The 20,765-nt window shown below is 36.0% G+C and overlaps 1 protein-coding gene across 2 annotated transcripts; it reads right to left on the bottom strand.

Moving 5' to 3' along the window:
* Positions 1-1,717: 1,717 nt before the first annotated feature.
* On the bottom strand, positions 1,718-20,154 carry LOC132160307 (transmembrane and immunoglobulin domain-containing protein 1-like). 2 transcript variants are annotated; one of them, XM_059570071.1, is made up of 5 exons: positions 19,963-20,154; positions 19,720-19,831; positions 19,505-19,629; positions 18,956-19,255; positions 1,718-1,872 (listed from the first exon to the last, which is right to left on the bottom strand). In XM_059570071.1, the coding sequence occupies exons 1-5, from the start codon at positions 20,012-20,014 to the stop codon at positions 1,745-1,747; spliced, it is 717 nt and encodes a 238-aa protein (XP_059426054.1). In that variant the 5' UTR covers positions 20,015-20,154; the 3' UTR covers positions 1,718-1,744. The 2 variants fall into 2 exon arrangements, with proteins under 2 accessions (XP_059426054.1, XP_059426053.1); XM_059570070.1 differs by lacking the exon at positions 18,956-19,255 and adding an exon at positions 5,487-5,783 and having other exon boundaries at positions 19,505-19,831; positions 19,963-20,126.
* Positions 20,155-20,765: the final 611 nt, after the last annotated feature.

Genomic DNA, 20,765 nt, shown 5'->3' with positions numbered 1-20,765 from the left:
TCATGTGTTCCCCGGGATTCGAACCCCCAACCTTGCGCTTATTAACACAATGCTCAAATAAAAAGTCAAATAAACCTTTTTTTAACAGAAACTAATTCACTGATAGATGTGCTGATTGTGTCTGATTTGAGCTGCAAACAGCGCTGTTCTTTTCTCTAACTTTACCTTCTGTGAGTCATTATTTCAAAAGTTTACAAGTAAAAAACTACAGTCAGACAAACATGTGGAGAAACACAATGTTCAGTTTAAAAATGTAAAATATGTGTCGTTAAGCATTATCTCTGTAATGTTTACTGATCGGTCAAAATTCTTACAATCGGTTAACGGCTAACCGGTTAAAATGAGCATGCTTAATTGTATTTACCCTGTTTTATTAGCATTAAAGACAATTTACAAGCACATAATTATCCTAGGTTAACTGAGTGACACTATCTGTAAACTGACCTAGAGTACATTTAAATTGAGTCATTTAGGAAAATGTATCCTGTTTTTATCCGAATCAGTAGATGATCATCACAAGCACTTTAACACAGGAGTTATGATAATAAGATGAAGGATGGATGGTTAGTACACCACAGCTTCTGGAAAGTGAATTTGAACCTTGTTGTTCCTCTGAGCTAGAAAAATTTAAAATGTATGTCTACAATGAAAAGTCCTCTTCAGAATTCCTGTTGCATGTTGTCACTGCTGTTTTAATATTGAATTGTATTTTATTGTATATTTATTGTGTTAAAAATAATGCAAATTCATGTAGCTATAAGTAATTAAGTATACTATTAGTAATTTCACTGTGATTTGTCTTAAACCATTAAAAAACTAATATTTATACTGTGTTTATATTTTAAACTGACTCGCTTAATAAATGATTAAACCTGCATCAATTAAACTCAAATCTCTTGGAGTCAACCTTCAGCACACGTCTGAACTAATGTAACTCAGTGATAGACATCACTGCATTGGAAACTACACAGTTACTGCCTTTTAACTAAAGCACCATCCATCAATGTTTTCTGCTCCATCTTTGCCTTATACACCGGCTCTACTCTTCAGCACAATCATCAGTGTTAAATGAACACTGCTCAGTGTGCACACTACAGAGTGTTAGCATTTTTTAGTACATCAGATAATTAAGTGCTCATTATTCAACACATGTTTTTAACAAATAGAATCACTGAAAGAAAAAGAAGAACGAAAAAAGTGAAGAGGTGAGTAAAAACACAACTAACTGACTTAAAAGAAATCGACTGAAATAAAATAAATGAAAGTGAAAGTCAGGTGACCAAGTATTGTGTCCCATACCCAAAATATGTGCTCTGCATTTTTCCCATTCAAGTGCGCACACACACATCAGTGAGTAGTAAACAAACAAACAAACAATCAAACACACACACCCGGAGAATAGTGCTGCTATTATTGCTGTGGCTCCAGGAAGCAGTTTGGGGGTTCGGTGTCTTGCTAAAGGGTCTCACCTCAGTCATGGTTTTGAAGGAGCACTGGACAAATTGCGACAAATAATTTTACTTTTTTATTTAGGGGTTGCTGCATATAATAATGAAACAAAATGAAAATTCAGCATAAAAAATTAAGTAAGGAGTAGTTGAAAAAGAAATGTTAAAAGGGTGACATTTGTTTTAGCAAAGCTTCATTTTGCCATCATTAAACAATTAGACTACACATATAGTCATCTTTAAGATAAAAATCCAATATATGTGAGAATATTTGATATCTGCTCTGTTTTCTTCTTTTAACCTCTAGCAGATCTGATGTCATTTATCAGAAGAACAGCAGCAGCTGCAGAAGCCACGCCCACCAGAGCAGTGACGACCAATCGCATCGCAGCTTCAACTGTATCACAACAACTGAGATGAACCTCTGAAAAAACAAAAACAAGTTAAACCAATGATAAATTGAAATGAGATTGAAAAGCTGATTTTAGTCTCTGACATGAACTCATATGAACATATTTCATTTTCTTCTCAACAAAAGAAAGATAATTAGACTCAGAGGTGAACACTCCAGGATTCAGAAAGTAAAAGTCCTGCCATATGTTTATTCCACCCATGAACTCAGCAGCTGATTTCACCAGAGGAACCAAATCATTCCTTCCAAGTAGGGCTGGGCGATATATCGAACGATATGATCATGCGCATCTAATCAGTAAAGCTGCTTCCGTGATCACCGCTAAAATCTCCATCACCTGCTTATAATTGGAGTGGCATTGAATAGACAGAGCCTAGGGCTGGGCGATATATCGAACGATATGATCATGCGCATCTAATCAGTAAAGCTGCTTCCGTGATCACCGCTAAAATCTCCATCACCTGCTTATAATTGGAGTGGCATTGAATAGACAGAGCCGTAGATCGCTGACAAGCCACGCCATATCGCGTTCATTATCGCAGATGAATCGCCTTCGATAATGAACGCGATATGGCGTGGCTTGTCAGCGATCTACGGCTCTGTCTATCAGAGGTGGGACTTTCAAGTCACAAGAAAGTCTTCAAGTCATATTCAAGTCCTCAAAGGGTTAAAGCTAAAGAGATAATTAAGTGACTAATTAAATGATGATTGTGCATTAGTGATGAACATCTGCTGTTAACAATCAACATCACTGAAGTAAAGAGAAACACAAGAACTACAACTGAATTTAGCCACAGCCTTCAAATGAAAAAAAAAAGTAAAAGAAAAAAAAAACACTATGCCACCATAATTGTGGTCAAGGTTTGCTTTAAGTAGTGTCTTGACCAAGACAAGAACTACAACTGAATTTAGCCACAGCCTTCAAATGAAAAAAAAAAGTAAAAGAAAAAAAAACACTATGCCACCATAATTGTGGTCAAGGTTTGCTTTAAGTAGTGTCTTGACCCTTTTACTAATTCAAACCAATTTGATTCAAAACAATTGCAATATTGTTTTCGCATCAAACATGTATGCATTGCTGAGTCGAACCTTGCAGTAACAGATGATTTTATGCTTTTTCTGCTTATAATTCATGATTACTGAACATCATGAAATTGTGTTTATCTTTGGATAGTAGACTGACACTCAGCTATTACTGAACTGAAGTAAAAAAAAAAATCACAATGCTTCAATGTTGAAAGACACAAAAGGAGACAATCAGTTCAGGTTTTTAGACAAACACACTTATCACACGATCCTCAACAGTGGTGACAATTTTTCATACTGCAGTGCATGACGGGAGTTTTTACTAAGGTTTTACCCAGCATGCAACATTTTGTTGATTGTCACCACTGTTGAGAGTCATATGCTGGTTCTTGATGTCTGTGTGTGTCTACAGAGTATAGTTTTTCAAATTTTGTATGCACTTAGTAGATTTAAAATTTACTTAATTTTTTTTCCATAGTGTAGTTTTACTGGGTTGATTATGCCAAACTTAAATAGATCTAATGCTAATTTGATTGTAATCTGACCACCTATCTCATACTGATTAATGTCTTCTTTCTGCTTTACAGCACCTCATGCAATGCTACATAAAGAGATCTAACATGACAGTCAAGGGTCAAGAGTCCCACTAAAGCAAACACTGATCTCCATTATGGTTGCATCACTTTAACCAATAAAACATCAACATCTGATCCTCTGTAATTCTTAAGAACAGCAGGTTTTCATCATTAATGCACAATCATCACTTAATTATCTCATTAACTTTAACCCTTTGAGGACTTGGGATATGACTTGAAGACTTGCTTGTGACTTGAAAGTCCTAACTCTGGTAAAAGCTGAATGTCAGTCAACAATCCAAAGAAGACTATCTCACGATGTCCAAGTCAACATGAGTTATAAGCAGAAAAAGCATAAGATCATCTGTCACTACAAGGTTTGATTCAGCAATGCATACATGTTTGTTGCGAAAACAATATTGAAATTGTTTTGAATCAAATGGCTTCGAATTAGTAAAAGGGTCAAGACACTACCTAAAGCAAACCCTGACCACAATTATGGTGGCATAGTGTTTTTTTTTCTTTTTTCAGTTGAAGGCTGTGGCTAAATTCAGTTGTAGTTCTTGTGTTTCGCTTTACTTCAGTGATGTTGATTGTTAACAGCAGAAGTTCATCACTAATGTACAATCATCATTTAATTAGTCACTTAATTATCTTATTAACTTTAACCCTTTGAGGACTTGGATATGACTTAAAGACTTGCTTGTGACTTGAAAGTCCCACCTCTGCTGTCTATTAAATGCCACTCCAATTATGTGATGGCGATTTTAGCGGTGATCACGGAAGCAGCTTTACTGATTAGATGCGCATGATCATATCGTTCGATATATCGCCCAGCCCTACTTCCAAGTCACCAACAAGTCTCAAGTTAAATCCCAAGTCCTCAAAGAGTTAAAGTTAATGAGATAATTATGTGACTAATTAAATGAAGATTGTGCATTAGTGATGAACACCTACTGTTAACAATTAACATCACTGAAGAAAAGAGAAACACAAGAGCTATAACTGACTTTAAGCACAGTCTTGGATGAAATCAGTTGGAAGGAAAATAAAAAATAACTTTGTCACCATGACTATGGTCAGTATTTGCTTCATTTGGGCTCTTGAGCCTTTTAACAGTTTTGATAAGTTTGCTTCTAAGCAAACATTTATGCAATGTAGAAACAAACTAGCAGGTAATCTATGCTTTTGATGACTGTAGGATCTTGATTCAAATGTATTATTCTTTAAAAAAATGTGACTGCACCATCAAACTTAATATTATGAGGAAAAAAACTGTTTAGGATTATGCATTTAATCATGATCATTTATCTTGATATCTGTGTGTGTCTAAAAATCAGTGGAGTTTAAATTTTGAGTTGTGTTACACAGATTTAAAATCAATTCTTTGTAACTGTTGTAGTATCTTTTTGGGTGCTGTAGTTTCACTGGGATACTTAATCAAAATATAAACTTACTAAAAAACATTATTTTGAATATAGTCATCAGCTCATTGGTCCTATATGTTTATTGTATACCACTGATCTCTTGTCTCTACAACACCACATATGTAGAGCTACAGAGAGAAACCCAGCACAACTATTCAAGGGTCAAGAGCACAACTAAATCAAACACTTATCTCCATGATGGTGGCATAATTTTAACCAAAAAACATTGACATCTGATCCTCTGTAATTCTCAATAACAGCAGGTGTTCATCACTAATGCACAATCATCATTTAATTAGTCAATTAATTATCTCATTAACTTTAACTCCTTGAGGACTTGGGATTTAACTTGAGATTTGTTGTTGACTTGGAAGGAATGACTTGATTCCTCCTCTGGTGAAATCAGCTGCTGAGTTCATGGGTGAAATAAACATATGGCAGGACTTTTACTTTCTGACTCCTGGAGTGTCAACCTATGTTCAGACTGTTTAGAAAGACATGCAAATGACGGTAGAAGCTCATTTATAATTTCTGGCAACTTAAGTTTACAGTCTTGGTAAAATCAACAAATTAAGTAAATGCACTAGAGCTGCTGTACCTGAACATGTGTGACAGAGTTTGCTGATGTCCAGATGTGTGGTCTGGTTTCTGATGGGATTGTTGATCACACAGCTGTAGCTGTTTTTCTCCTGATATTCCACCTCCAGAGGTAGAGAGAGACTGATGCTGAGATCAGACACACTGATGCTGGACAATAAACTGTTTCCTTTGTACCAGGAGAGAGTCACATGACCCACATTCACCACTGAACACAACAATGAACAATTCTGCTGTGATGAAGATGAAGATGATGATGAAGAACAGTCTCTGCTGATGACAGGAACAGGCAGATGAGCTAAAAACATGAGACAATAAACAAGTCTGGACAAAACTAATCAACAATGTTGAGTATGTTCACAATGAGTGTGTATCATCTTTAACTGTAAGAAATCATCACACTGTAAAAAAAAAAAAAAGTTGCATCAACTTAAAAAAATAAGGCAACTTACTGCAAGCGCTTTTTTGAGTAAACTTAACAAACGGGGACTAAAGTCCACCCAACTTAAAATAATAACTTAATATCACAAGTTGTCACAACATAAATAGTCATGTTTACCTAAAAAATATCAGAACAAAATATTTTTTGTTTACTGAACACAAGGCCTATTCTCTATAAGCATACACAATTTTAAAGTGAAAAAAGTGACATGACAATCAGCCAAGTGTGGAGACTTATACTCAGAATTCATGCTCTACATTTAACCCATCGTGCACACACACACCATCATTTATGCTGCAGCACCCGGGGAGCAGTTGGTGGTTTAGTGCCTTGCTCAAGGGCACCTAATTCGTGGTATTGCCAGCCCGAGTTTCGAACACACAACCCTAGGGTTAGGAGTCAAACTCTCTAATCACTAGGCCACAACTTTATATTGCTCAAATAGTCTAAATAAATAAAAGACCATACCACGGGTCAAATAACTATTTTTATTATTGCAAGTTTGTGTCAAAAGCACAAGGACATACCAAGTCCTGTATATTAACTTCTTTACTCAATGCATTTTACACTGAACTCAACACATGGCACATTATGCATGTTAAACAAATCCATTGTTAATTATACCTTAATATGTTAGCAGTCTTGTGGCTTGAAGTCTTCTGTACGTCCGATATAGACGTTCACAGATCCTCCTTACAAGGTTCTGTGACTTTATTTCTGTGAAACATCTAGAGAAGCTCTTATTGAGAATTAACAGATGTTTAAATGTTGATACTTGATTCATTTGTGTTTACTAAAAGTGTTTGGTTTAGTTGGGATCTTGGTCCAGTTACATCTCGTTTTAGCTTGTCTCTTGCTGCTGTAATGGTGTATTTTAAAACGCGGTTTTTGTGGCGAAGAAAGACAAAATTTAAGAGAACTCAGGTGTTATCAGCTCTTTGTTGATGGTAGCTTGTCTCTTTCTGTTGTAACTGTGTGTTATAAAGCACTCTTATTGTGGAAAAGAGAGTTGAGATCAAGTGTACTCTACACATCTTGCTTGTAATGGTTACAAATTTGAGCAAAATAAGATGTTATTGTATTATTGCGACTGTGGATTGGTTTTTATGGATAGAAACCTTGTAGAAAAATAATTTTTAGAAAACCTATCGTCGTCACAAACAGACATCAAGATTTTGGATATGCATCACATCAATGGTGACAATCAGAACAAAAAAGGCTGGAAAATAAGGATGAGTTTGTGCTATGGAGCTCTTTTGATTGTCACCGTTGTTGTGATGCATATGCTAAATCTAGAAGTCTGTGTGTGTGAGTACATGAAACTTTTACTCAAATTATTTCAAATGCATTCATTTTGTCCATCTTCAAAATAAATATTTTGCTCCGGGTGCCATTTAAAAATATCAAACAAAACTTATTTTTTGATCTCAAATACTTATTATGTGATGACTTTCTCATCACCAACAAAGAGCTGATAACACCTGAGCTCTCTTACATCTTGTCTTTCTTTGCCACAAAAACAGCATTTTTAAATACACCGTTACAGCAGCAGGAGACAAGCTAACACAAGAAATAACTGGACCAAGATCCCAACTAAACCAAACACTGATCACCACAATGGTGACTTCAAATGAATCAAATATCAACATTTAAACCTCTGTTAATTCTCAATAAGAGCTTCTCTAGATGTCTGACAGAAATAAAGTCACAGAACCTTGTAAGGAGGATCTGTGAACGTCTATATCGGACGTACAGAAGACATGAAACACATTTTAAAAAAAGACGTCATAAAAACATTCTGTCTCCTCAGTGGACATCTTTTCAACGTCTGCAAAGACATAAAAAGATGTCCACTGGACGTAACTTTGCCCAGTGGATTAGGTTGATGTTAAAATATGCAATATACAAATTTTCACATAATAGTTCCTTTAAAAACAAACAAAAATGTTAAATACATGTGACTTCATGCCACAAGACTGCTAACGTATGAATGTATAATTAACACTGGAATTGTTTAACCCTTTCGAGTCGATTAACGCGGATACACGTTTTGAGTCATTTTCTCCTGATAACCCCGAAAAGACCTTAAATTAAACTTTCAGTTTTAATCGTACAGATAAGAGCAATACATCAATCGAATCTGTAAAGGGTCTACTTTTTTTTGGATACAGACATAATAACAACAAAACTTTGTGCACTTATAAAATAAAGATAACAAACAAGGTGTGCTGTCTGCAGCCTTTGTCTGCGCTTATCTTCATTTACAAACAAGTCATTAAAATGAACTGTAACTCCGTGAATACTCAACGAAAATACATGGGGGAGATATCTATAGAAAGCTTGACATGTCTATTTTTAAACTAAACAAGTGCCGCCGAAAACAGATATTCTGTGATAAAGTAATCCATATGAAAACAACGCGATGTCTGTTTTTCAAGTCTCCCTTCATTATATCTAATGTGACCACGCCCCCGCGCTGAACGCGCTATTCAGATTCAAACTGAAGCGCGCGGCTTGAATACGCCCATAACAGAAGAAAAAGCAGCGAGCCTGTTCAAGTGTTTATTTTACTGTTTGCTTCGCGATGAGAGGAATAAGACATAATTCACCCCAAAAAGATGTCATGTGGTTGAGGATTTGAGAAATGGATTTCCTCAGAAAAAAGAATGCAGCACTTTATTCAGCAGAGATCATAAACATGAGTAAGTCTCTTTTTATTTATTTATATACTTGTACTAGTTTTCACATAACATGTAAACATTTTACTAGTTAGACTTTTTCCAAATACTTTTTCCAAACTATAATTCCTGACTAAATGTATAGTAATCAAGTGAAACATTATGAAGTTTCAATAACAATATACAATACTATACCATTCAAAAGCTTGATGTAAATAATATAAATGTAACAAATAGATAACTGTCACAAATGTAAAAACATGCTTTTCTTTTAATTTATTCCCCCTAAAAACCCAGAAAAATATTCTCAGCTCTTTTCAACATTAATAATAATGATAAAAATAATAACAATAAATGTTTTTTTTTGTAGAAAATAAGATTGTTAAAAGGATTCTGAAGGATTGTGTGACTGGAGTAAGCATGCCAAATAATTTGTTTGAAAGTCAGCTTTGATTGTTTCTAATAAACTGTTTAACTGCACCCCCAAGTGGATATTAAATTATGTTGTGGGATAATTAAATATATTCTAAATAAACTACAAACATAAAATTATATAGATTTATTTTGTTCTTGCATTCTTTCTTGTAACTCCTTCCTCTCAGTGGCACAGATGACTGAATGGCTCATTATGCAGCTCATTATGCAGGCCTTTGTCTTCTCAGGTGTAAATCACAATGATATTCATGGTAGTTGACGCCTACTCGCATATGACTTTTACCAACAAAAAGTGTCTTAGAAAATTTAAATCAATATATTGTTCTCTGTGAGTGAGTAAACAAGATGATTTTCACATCATTTAGAAAGAAAAATTCTAGGCTACAAGCTCCAGTTCTCAAAAATCCCGGGAACCATTGTTCTTTATGTGTTTTTTTGCCTTATTCAAGTGTTTTAACATTTTTAGTTTTTCACTAACCACGCATAATATTTTTTTTCTCAAAAACACAATCATGTACATACATGCATTTCTTATATTATTATAGCCCAGTTTGTGCTGATTACAGTGAGATTAGACTTTACCCATTTAGATATTTATAAGAAACTGAAAAAAGCACAAATGTCAGGGCATGACAAAACTTCTCCAGGCCCCAAAAATACCCTTAGACTCCAGAGGGTTAACATGCATTATGTACCATGTGTTGAGTTCAGTGTAAAATGCATTGAGTAAAGAAGGTAATATACAAGACTTGGTATGTCCTTGTGCTTTGGACACAAACTTTCAATAATAAAAAAAGTTATTTGACCCGTGGTATGGTCTTTTAAATTTATTTAGACTACTTAAATAATATGAAGTCGTGGCCTAGTGGTTAGAGACTTTGACTCCTAACCCTAGGGTTGTGGGTTTGAAACTCGGGCCGACAATACCATGACTTAGGTGCCCTTGAGCAAAGCATCAAACCCCCAACTGATCCCTGGGTGCTGCAGCATAAATGATGGTGTGTGTGTGCACGATGGGTTAAATGTAGAGCATGAATTCTGAGTATAAGTTACCATACTTGGCTGATTGTCATGTCACTTTTTTCACTTTAAAATTGTGTATGCTTATAGATAATAGGCCTTGTGTTCAGTAAACAAAAAATATTTTGTTCTGATATTTTTTAGGTTAACATGACTATTTATGTTGTGACAACTTGTGATACTAAGTTATTTTAAGTTGGGTGGACTTTAGTCCCTGTTTGTTAAGTTTACTCAAAAAAGCGCTTGCGATAAGTTACCTTATTTTTTTTAAGTTGACGCAACTTTTTTTTTTTTACAGTGCATGTAAAATATAAAATAAAAATATTTGAAAGACAAATGATCTTTTCTCACCATAGACAAAAACACTGAATGTTTTTGATAACAGTTTCGCTCGGTGTATTTCTAGTTTATAATCTCCAGCGTGTTGAGTTGTGATGTTTGACATGGTGAGAGATAAAGTTTGTTTGTCCAGCTTCAGTCTGTCTCTGAATCTCTCATCGCGACCATTAAATGTGTTAAAGACTCCATGATCTATTCTGATTTGAGCTATCAGATATTTTTCAGCTTCAAATTTCCACAGTATATAATCATCTTTACGTATTTGAGTAACATCTATGTTCAGAGTGACAGAATCTCCCTCCATCACTGACACTGACTCACTAAACACACCTGGAGAACAAACAGATTTCACACAGATTAAGATTTCTGTTGTTTTTAAATCCTGAAATCAGATGTAGTCTGTGCTCTTTATGCTGGGTACACACCAAAACATTTTTTACCTCTTATAAGATTTTCAAAATGTGATACAAACATGAGGATACAAAAAATCCTAGATTTGACCCTTTTGCTCCTATAGTGTGTGGTGTGCCATGATGTGACAAAGACAGCACACACGTGCTGTTGCCACAAATCAACAAGCTGATCCTCCATCTCTGCTGTCCACATCAATTTCACTTTGTGCTGTGCCATGACTGCTTCCGTCTTCCATCATCTCCCATTCTGATTGGATATTGTTTCGTTTCACGTGATAATCTCCAGATCGTGCGCGATTTGTCCTCGGGGTTCCCCACACACATCAGGATTTCTGATTGTAAATATTAAACATGATTAATATTTATGATACGCGATCGGGTTGCTCCGATATTCTTCCGATCAGGTTCGGACACTCTTAACACACCTCACACCAAGAAAAAATCTGATTAAATAACCTGTAGAACCATCAAGATAATCTGGACATAGCTAGGATTGTCGGAAGTGTGTATATCGGCCCAAAATCAGCCCGATTACATTTCAGCGTGTACCCAGAATTAGATGTGAATTGTTTGGGCTGTCACCACTAGGAGGCAGTAAGTGCACCCAACTTAATTGTTAGGGCCTCGGCCCGGGGTACAGCTGAAGGCTTGGAATCAGGAAAGATTTTTTTAAAGGGAAATGACTAAGAACTTAGCATTTTATAAGTCTTACCTGTCACACAGGGTTTACCACTTGCTTTGCATAAGCTTGCTGAAGTAGCTGTCTCAACAGATCTCTAGTAGCAACACCCTGTTTAGATAGGTATCCTAGGATACATAGGTGGAGTGGTGCCCAAGATGAACGGGGCTTTTACCGATTCAAGAGCACGAAGCAACCGCGCGCAGCAATCACCATATAGGATTTTTGGAACAATGCAGAATACTACCATGCGAACTTACCACAGTGTGGATTTCAGAAACTGCGCAAAGACTTTACGTGCACACTTACCATAGCATGGATTTGCAAATACTGTTCTAAGGATGGGCTTTCGTGGCACTCTGATAGAGCAGCTCATAGATTAAATGGTGCATCTCAAAACAGTATGTTTGAGAGTCATCAACTCGATCTGTGGAAATAATGCTGGACCGCTCTAGGGAAAAAACTGAGAACTCAGTCTCATATTAGAGGAGTACTCCGAATTCAGTGAAGTGACATTCAGCCAAGTATGGTGACCCATACTCAGAATTTGTGCTCTGCATTTAACCCATCCGAAATGCACACACACACAGAGCAGTGAACACACACACACACTGTGAGCATACACCCGGAGCAGTGGGCAGCCATTTATGCTGCGGCGCCCAGGGAGCAGTTGGGGGTTCGATGCCTTGCTCAAGGGCACCTAAGTCGTGGTATTGAAGGTGGAGAGAGAACTGTACATGCACTCCCCCCACCCACAATTCCTGCCGGCCCAGGACTCGAACTCACAACCTTTCGATTGGGAGTCCGACTCTCTAACCATTAGGCCACGACTTCAGAGTATCACACTCATAGGTGACCCTTCTTGGAAAAAGGGAACGCTGCTAAACTACCACGAGAATCGCCCAAATAGCCCCAAATGTTGAGGGAAGCGATGCTTGAAGTGTATAAACAAATACACATTGGCTGAATGGAGCCGAAGGAACCAAGGTCTAATCATCTCAAGAAAGGGAATGAGGTGGAGCGCATAACCCTTACCATACAGGATTTCAGAAAGTGTACAGAGTTTTGCATGCACACTTACCACTTACGTTGATTTTAGAAAGTGCACAAAGTGTTCACGTGCACACTGGCCACCATGTGGTTTTCAGAAAGTACACAGAGCTTAGCGTGTGTACCTAAAGGTTCCTGAGCAATGCAGAGGCGCTGAACTGCAAGGGGAGAGGCAAGCTCAAATTTTGCAAACCTCTGGTGAGGGGAGCATCACCTGGTTTTCAGATTTGTATTTATTTATTTTCTCCCACTGATGATAGTGAATATCAACTGAGTCTGTAATTCTGCCTGAAATTGTTGTTCATTTTACATAGCATAATAAAAATCAAACAGACTTCAAACAATATAAGGGGAAAGATGATTTTTGGGTGAACGGCTCCTTTAAATAAAAGCACATAAATTCCAAGGTCAGTGTGGCAGAAACACTGATTCAAGTGTTTTAAAAACAACACTAAACATAGTTAAAGGTGAAGTACGGTGCTACTCAGTTCTCAGTTTAAATTTCATGGCGTTTTATTGGCATGACAAATATTTCTACATTTGTGTTTCTGAAACATTTGGAGCATTGTTCTATACAATTAAACAATGCAAAGGGAAAATGTGCAACGCAACTTGAAATATGAATATGAATATTCCACATTTTGGCGACCAAGATGCCCCAAGGTACACCATATATTCGCTTTTGATCAGGGGTCTTTTCAGTATGTATATTCAGTTTTTCACAAAAATCGTGACAAATTTTTACATTTGTATTTGTGGGGTTGCTGCAGATAGTCATGTAACAAAATATAAATAGCAGGGGGAAATGAAAAAAAAAGAATAGATGGCATTAAAAAATTAAATATTAAATAATATTAATAATTTTGGCCACTGTAGATGGAGAGCAATGCTTTGTTTTGCCATATAAAAATGCAAATATCTCAATTACGTTAAATTTAACCTGTCAAGCATTGTCCAAAGCTTTTAATATACGTAGATAAATATGAATTACTTCCCATTAAAGCCAGCACAAAATCAAAATGTATCCATGCACAACATTATTATATATATATATATATATATATATATATATATATATATATATATATATATATTATTATTTATCCATGTGCCCTCACAATCTTTAATCAAAATAACTTGTCTTCCCTCTAACAGCTACATCTTTTCTCTGATGATGTGTTTACTGGCACGAGGGCGGGGCAACTTGTCACTCACTTGAGATTGTCCAACAGCAAACCACAACCATCCAATTACCTCCCATGAATAAAATTAAGCCCCGCCCTACATTTGTTCTTATTCAAGAAGCAGTTTACCTCGGATGAATGTTAGGATAAGGAAAGAAAAGACTCTTTCCATTGCATCCCAAACAGAACAGATTTCACACAAAAGGAAACTGCAGCCTCATGACTTTGTATTTGCCAAAAATTGATAACTGTACAATAATATTGCAATGCCTTTATTTTAAAAATAATTTACTTGATTGTGTCCTTGACATTGACAGATTGATAAATAATCTGCACGGATATATAGAGAGGCATATGCAGCTGAATATCAATCGGATATTTCATTTACACATAGTAAATGATATTAACATCTCCCATTCAATCAATAAGATCTTTTTTTCAAACAATAAACTCTTAAAAATAAAGGTTCTTTATTGGCATCAATAGTTCCATGAAGAACCTTAAAAGGGGGGGTACAATGGTGTTTCATGTATTCAGAGCTGTTCACAGTGTTAAAGAGATGGATTCTCACGCTAAACATGGCCAAATGACTGAGAATTTCTGTGCCGAAAATCTTACTTCCGGGTTGGTACAATGCTGCATTCCAGGCAGGTTTTTGAGCCCGTAAGTCACGACTTCAAACCATGACTCACGACTTTGTAGTGTTCCAGGCTAGTCACGGCAAACTTCCTGGGTGCAAGGAATTGTTGTTAGATTATGAAATTTATTACAACATTATATTATGTTAAGAACCCATCGTTACATGAACAGTGGATGCAGTTTGTTTTTCCGGGGCAGCAATGGAGTGTATCAAGTGCGTTTGTGTGTTCTGTTCATTTGAGTGACAAATGTTTTATAAACAAGGCCCAAGTCGACGCTGGATTTGCACATCGTTTGCTATTAAAACATGGAGCCGTCCCTGTGATAAAAGACCCCATTCATGTAAGTAAAATTGAATCAGATTTCTGTATTTTGTTGGAAATCAGCACATAAGTGAATATATGTTAATGGAAACAACATGACACATCAGTATTATAGCTCCGCTCACGGTACGCCTCCAGGAGCTCGGGATTTTCCGGAAAGAATCGGAAAGCTGTACTTTTCTTTTATAAATTTGATAATACTAAAGACTTTTTGGATATATGAAGGATCCAGTACTACTCTATAGGTACTCAAGATTAACATGAGATTAGGTGAAACTGTGTATGTTATGTACCCTGTTTCGTTTAAGATCGGTTCACTGAAAGTTTTTTGGGGGGGAACCAAAAAGGTTTCTTCAATGAATTCACTGCAACAAAACATCATCTTGGAAAATTATTTGTTAAAAGTGTAGCATTCCTATATTCTGCACTTTATTTCACAGTAAAACTGTTTCTCATATAGAGGAAGTGAAATTGTGGAGATCCTTTCAATCACACACTATACTCACAAGAACACACACACACTCTTCACACCTCAAGACATACACACACTAGCATACATTAACCATAAACATGGAGTAATAGCCACATTCTCAAGCACATGCTCAAAATGAAGCGGTGGAGAGTAAAGCAGAGTCTGCAACCGAAGACAGAGTGTTAGGAAGTAAGAAGTACCAAAAGATGCTCCTTTAGTTCTGTTGTTTCAGTTTTCTCTATTCCTGGTTCAGCTCTGTTTTCTTTAGTTTCTAGTGTTAGGTTTCCGTGGCTTTTGATTTCCCCTTCATCTGTGTCTAGTTTTGTTTCTTTCTAATCTCTTCTATTTATAGCCCTGTGTTTTATTCATCAGTTTCATTAGGTTCAATCACTTCTTTTACACAAACTCTTGAGTTGCATTTACATTTATTTTTTTTAGACTGGGAACCTTATTTCAGACACAATTTTGGACTGGACTGGGTTTAATTGTTGTGTATGTGCTGCATGAGCTTTCGTCAAAACTAGCTTCACTTTTTTTATAATTTTTGCTCAAAGACTTCATCTGCTCAAATCACATCCATGCAATAATACCTGCTGGGTGCTATTGTTGAGTTTGGCACTATGATACCCAGCATGCACTGTAGCATGAGTCTTTTTTTTCATTGATTGTCACCATTAGACTGAGTTTTGATGTCTATACATGTGACAGTTCAGATTTCCCCATGTAAAATCATGTTCAAAGCTGTTTCAATGGCTGTACTTAAAGTAGTTTAACATAAACCAAGGTCCTAGTGCCCTACACTATAATAGTGCCTTCGCATCTTAAACATGTCAAACTAACTCTTACTATAGCTGAACTTCTTACTAAATTGACAACTTTTACACTCAAACTTACTTATAAAAAGTGATCATGACAACACTGTTTAAAATCAAGGAAACAGCCTAACAGGCATAAGTTCTATTAGATATGTATTTATTACAATCTCTTGTCTTTGTACAGACAGAATTGTTTATTTATTGATGGTGGGTTTGAATTCATAAGAGCTCCACGAAAAATAACTTGCAAATGTAAAATAAATAAATAAATAAATAAAAGTCTGCAACTTACCAACCAGACGGCAACAGCACAAACAGCCAAAGAGCAGTGTGTGAAACATCATCAGTTCAATGATATGAAATAGTTTCAGTCAAATGTTAAAGCTTGCAGTAAAGTTGTGTAGAGAACAAGCTGTTAACACTGTGAACTATCTGCTGACTTCCTCCAGACTGAAGACTGAATCAGATCATGACCCATGTGTTCAACAACACTTCCTCTCTAAAACACACTCTAAGACTTGTTAGTCAACCATGTGCAAAATAATTGGCACCTTGGACAGCCATCATGTTTTTTTTTAATAATTTTTTTTATAAATAATAAAACTATTATACACAATTAAATATTCATTTTAGCGTGTGGTATTCTAGAAAGTGTGTTATTGTCTCATTAAAATTATTCACTTTTTTTGTATGTCACGTTGGAAAAAAAGTATCGGTTACATTAGTAAACATAAATGTAGATGTGGATTCACTGAACTCAGATACGAACTCACTTGATTTTATGAACATTTTGTGGATGTTGTCCATTAAATCTCTTTCTAGTCTAGTCTTGACATAATGTTTTTAACCAGTGAAGGTCTGAATAGTTGCAGCAAGTCTTAGTAACAGTTTCTGTTTCTTCTCCAGTGTTTGAAGTGAAGTGACATTCAGCCAGGTATGATGACCCATACTCAGAATTTGTGCTCTGCATTTAACCCATCCAAAGTGCGTGCGCACACACACACGCACGCACGCACAGAGCAGTGGGCAGGCATTTATGCTGCGGCGCCTGGGGAGCAGTTGGGGGTTCAGTGCCTTGCTCAAGGGCACCTAAGTCGTGGTATTGAAGGTGGAGAGAGAACTGTACATGCAATCCCTCCACCCACAATTCCTGCCGGCCCGGGACTCAAACTCACAACCTTTCGATTGCGAGTCCGACTCTCTAACCATTAGGCCACGACTTCCCTTCCCTTTGCATTTTGCTGATGCAGTGTCAGTGATAGAGAGAGATTGTGATACTCTAAACACTGATGTTACTGTTATATACAGTTACATCACTCCCTCAGCAAAAAACCAATGGGATTTTTCCATAGGCTTTTGGATTATTGCAAAATATAAACTTTTGTTTTCAATCATAGTTCATGAAACTAACAGGGTTTGTCCATCAAGATGATCTTCACAAAATAATATAACTTTGATGAATTTTTAAGCCAAAATAAAAGCAGCTGAACTTAAAAACTTAACTTAGGCTATAAATGAACTACCCCTCCATGGACTTCAGCGTCACATCATCATCACATCTATGACAACTTTTAATCTTATTTTTAACACTTTCAGTGAAAAGGATTTACTCTGTATATGATTTTTAATCCACGCTACATGAACCTTTTCAACTGGAATCAATATAATATTCTCCACCTCTGAAGATATAATTATGAGTTTGTTGTGGAAAAGAAAAGGTCCCTCATTTATCCACAGTGTGTTTGCAGAGATGTGTGTGTGACAAGTGTGTAAGAACGATTAACGCAAAGTGTGGGATCTACCAAATTGTACTAGGATTGTGTACCGCATGCACACATTTGATAAATACAGATTTATTTTTTTCGTAAGATAAAATATAGACCTTTTCTACGCCTCTTACTCAGGGCTGGACTGAAGTACATTGATTGAATCCAGAATTTGTCAGGTATGTCATGTCATAATTTGAGGATTAGCTAATAATACTTAATGTGCTTCAAACATCAGTTGATACAGACCAACTGAGTAATTGTTCAGTCTGAATTCATAGTTTGTTGTTTTCATGTCACTATGATTCATAGATCTCTCTCTCTCTACGAATATTTGTTAGTATGATATCTAATATTTTACATTCATATTTTGCAAGCATTTGCAGTGTCTGTGCACATAAACAAAATTAAAATCTCAAAGCAACAAAACATAAATGAAGTAAATAACAAACAAACATATTACAAAAAGTGATTAACAAACAAATATGAAATTGATGCCACTACAGAATAAAACAAATGAAGAGTTTATTTGCAAAAAAATCATGTTTTTATTGTGTTTTGTTTGGTTAGCTGTTTTATTTTTTATTTTTTATTATATACTAATAAAAATAACCCAGCTGCAGTTTGATTGCGCTTCTTTTTATGATATTTATGATATCTCATCTGTTTTCTTTTATCCTCTTGTAGATCTGACGTCATTGAGCAGAAGAACAGCAGCAGCTGCAGAAGCCACGCCCATCAGAGCAGTGACGACCAATCGGATCACAGGCTCGATAGTATCACATCCATGCACTTCTGAAAAAAAAAAGTTAATTAATCAATAGTAATAATTATAAAGGAGAGTGACAGAGAGAGAGAGAGAGAGAGAGAGAGAGAGAGAGAGAGAGAGAGAGAGCAATGATAAAATTGATTCAGGGACTTCTATTAAAAAAAAAACACAACCAACCTATATCGAGATATATATTTGCAAAACTTCCTTTTGTGTTCCAAGAAAAAACACCTTGCTTAGAAAGACATGAGTAAATAATGATAATTCTTTACTCATTCTTTCTGGCATCTTAAGTTATCAGTCTTTGTAAAAATCAACAAATGGATTCAGAAATGTAAATTATATCAGCGCTGCTGCACATGTGTGACTTATTTGGACTTTATGTTAAATAACTATGAACTTCATTGTATGGAAAAAAAAAATCCACATATCTCAGCCTGTCATACCTGAACAAGGTTGACAGAGTTGAGTGATATTCAGATGTGTGGTCTGGTTTCTGATGGGATTGTTGATCACACAGCTGTAGCTGTTGTTATCCTGATATTCCACCTCCAGAGGTAGAGAGAGACTGATGCTGAGATCAGACACACTGATGCTGGACAATAAACTGTTTCCTTTGTACCAGGAGAGAGTCACATGACTCACATTCACCACTGAACACAACAATGAACAATTCTGCTGTGATGAAGATGATGATGAAGAACATTGTGAAGAGTTACTGCTGATGACAGGAACAGGAAGACGAGCTGAAAACATGAGACAAACTTGACTAGATCAGGAAGTGTTTATTGCAGCATCAGTCAGTCGATGAGTTTATTATTTGACAGCGATCTTCACTTCTCTCTCCACATTTATAAAAGATTATTACACATGGACAAGTAACAAAGAATAAACTGATGCTTAATTGAAATTATTTAGCTATTTTATCATTCAATTATCAAATTAATGTAATAATTTACAGGCAAATAAACAGGTGAAACCAATATTTAACTCACCGTGGACAGTGAGACTGAAACTCTTGCTCACACTGTTGATCTGTAGTTGATAGAGTCCAGTGTGTTCAGTTCTGGTGTTTGTGATGATCAGAGATCCAGTTTGATAATCCAGCTTCAGTCTGTCTCTGAATCTTTCATCAAGAACATCATCATATAGAATAATGCTGCCTGCCAGTATATCAATTTGAGCTATTAAAGTGTTTTCAGATCCAAACCTCCACAGAATCATATCATCATCCATCATTTCAGTAAAACCAGAGTCTAGAGTGACTGAATCTCCCTCCAGCACTGACACTGACTTCACTTCATCTAAACCAGCAAACACACCTGAAGAACAGAGAGTTTGTCACAGATTAAATCTTTAAAATCATTTAATGCCTTATATCATTTAACCATTTTATTTTTTATAACATGGTAGAAAAGAAGCAATTGAAGTCATAAACACATTTCAAACTCACCAAGCAGACGCCACAAACTGAACAAAACTAATCTGAGAAACATTTTCTTCATCAATTCACTTGAATCCTAGTAACTCTTATAATGTCTGAAACACGTCTGAACTAATGCTGTGTGTGTGTGTGTGTGTGTGTGTGTGTGTGTGTGTGCGTGGTCTTTCCTCAATAAGACTGAACCTCTGTCACAGTTTATTCTCACACGGCCACTTCCTTGAACACAGGAAGTCATGCAGATTTCTTTTTATAATTATTATGTTCTCTAATGAATTCTGGTGCTGAATGAAAACTAGCAGAAGAATGAAATGTTTAAGTCATGAATATTAATTTAGATATTTGTAAATAGTGTTGTGAGATGATCAGATGTCACTCTGTGTAGTTCATCAATGATGCATGATAATATCTTGTTTGACTTCTGACTCTTAATTGACTGTTGGAATCATTTTATTTTACTGTAAATATGTTTTATGTGGAACAGAATCTGAATGTTTCTGAATGTTTGGTTCATATAAGCAGGAGAGAATGAAATGAAGAAACGCTTCAGCCACAGACTGACAGATACACTGACCGCATTCATCTAATAATAGACACGCTACTGCAGGAGCTGTTTGTCCTGCAAACCACATTAGATGAAGAGAAATCAGACCACAGCAGCTTTAACCTGACTCAAACTGACACATGAATAAAACTGTGAATATTAACCAGCAGCCTGTGAATCTGATTAATTCAGTTGAACCAAAATAAAAGTTGAAATTTTTTGACTGCCTGTGAGATTTGAGAAATGTTTATTCATAAGAAGATCTCTGGCA

Source organism: Carassius carassius, chromosome 16 (genome assembly GCF_963082965.1).
Source record: "Carassius carassius chromosome 16, fCarCar2.1, whole genome shotgun sequence".
In the NCBI taxonomy this organism is placed as follows: Eukaryota; Metazoa; Chordata; class Actinopteri; order Cypriniformes; family Cyprinidae; genus Carassius; species Carassius carassius.
The sequence above is the reverse complement of the archived record's forward strand: the minus strand, read 5'-3'. Positions and strand labels throughout refer to the sequence as shown.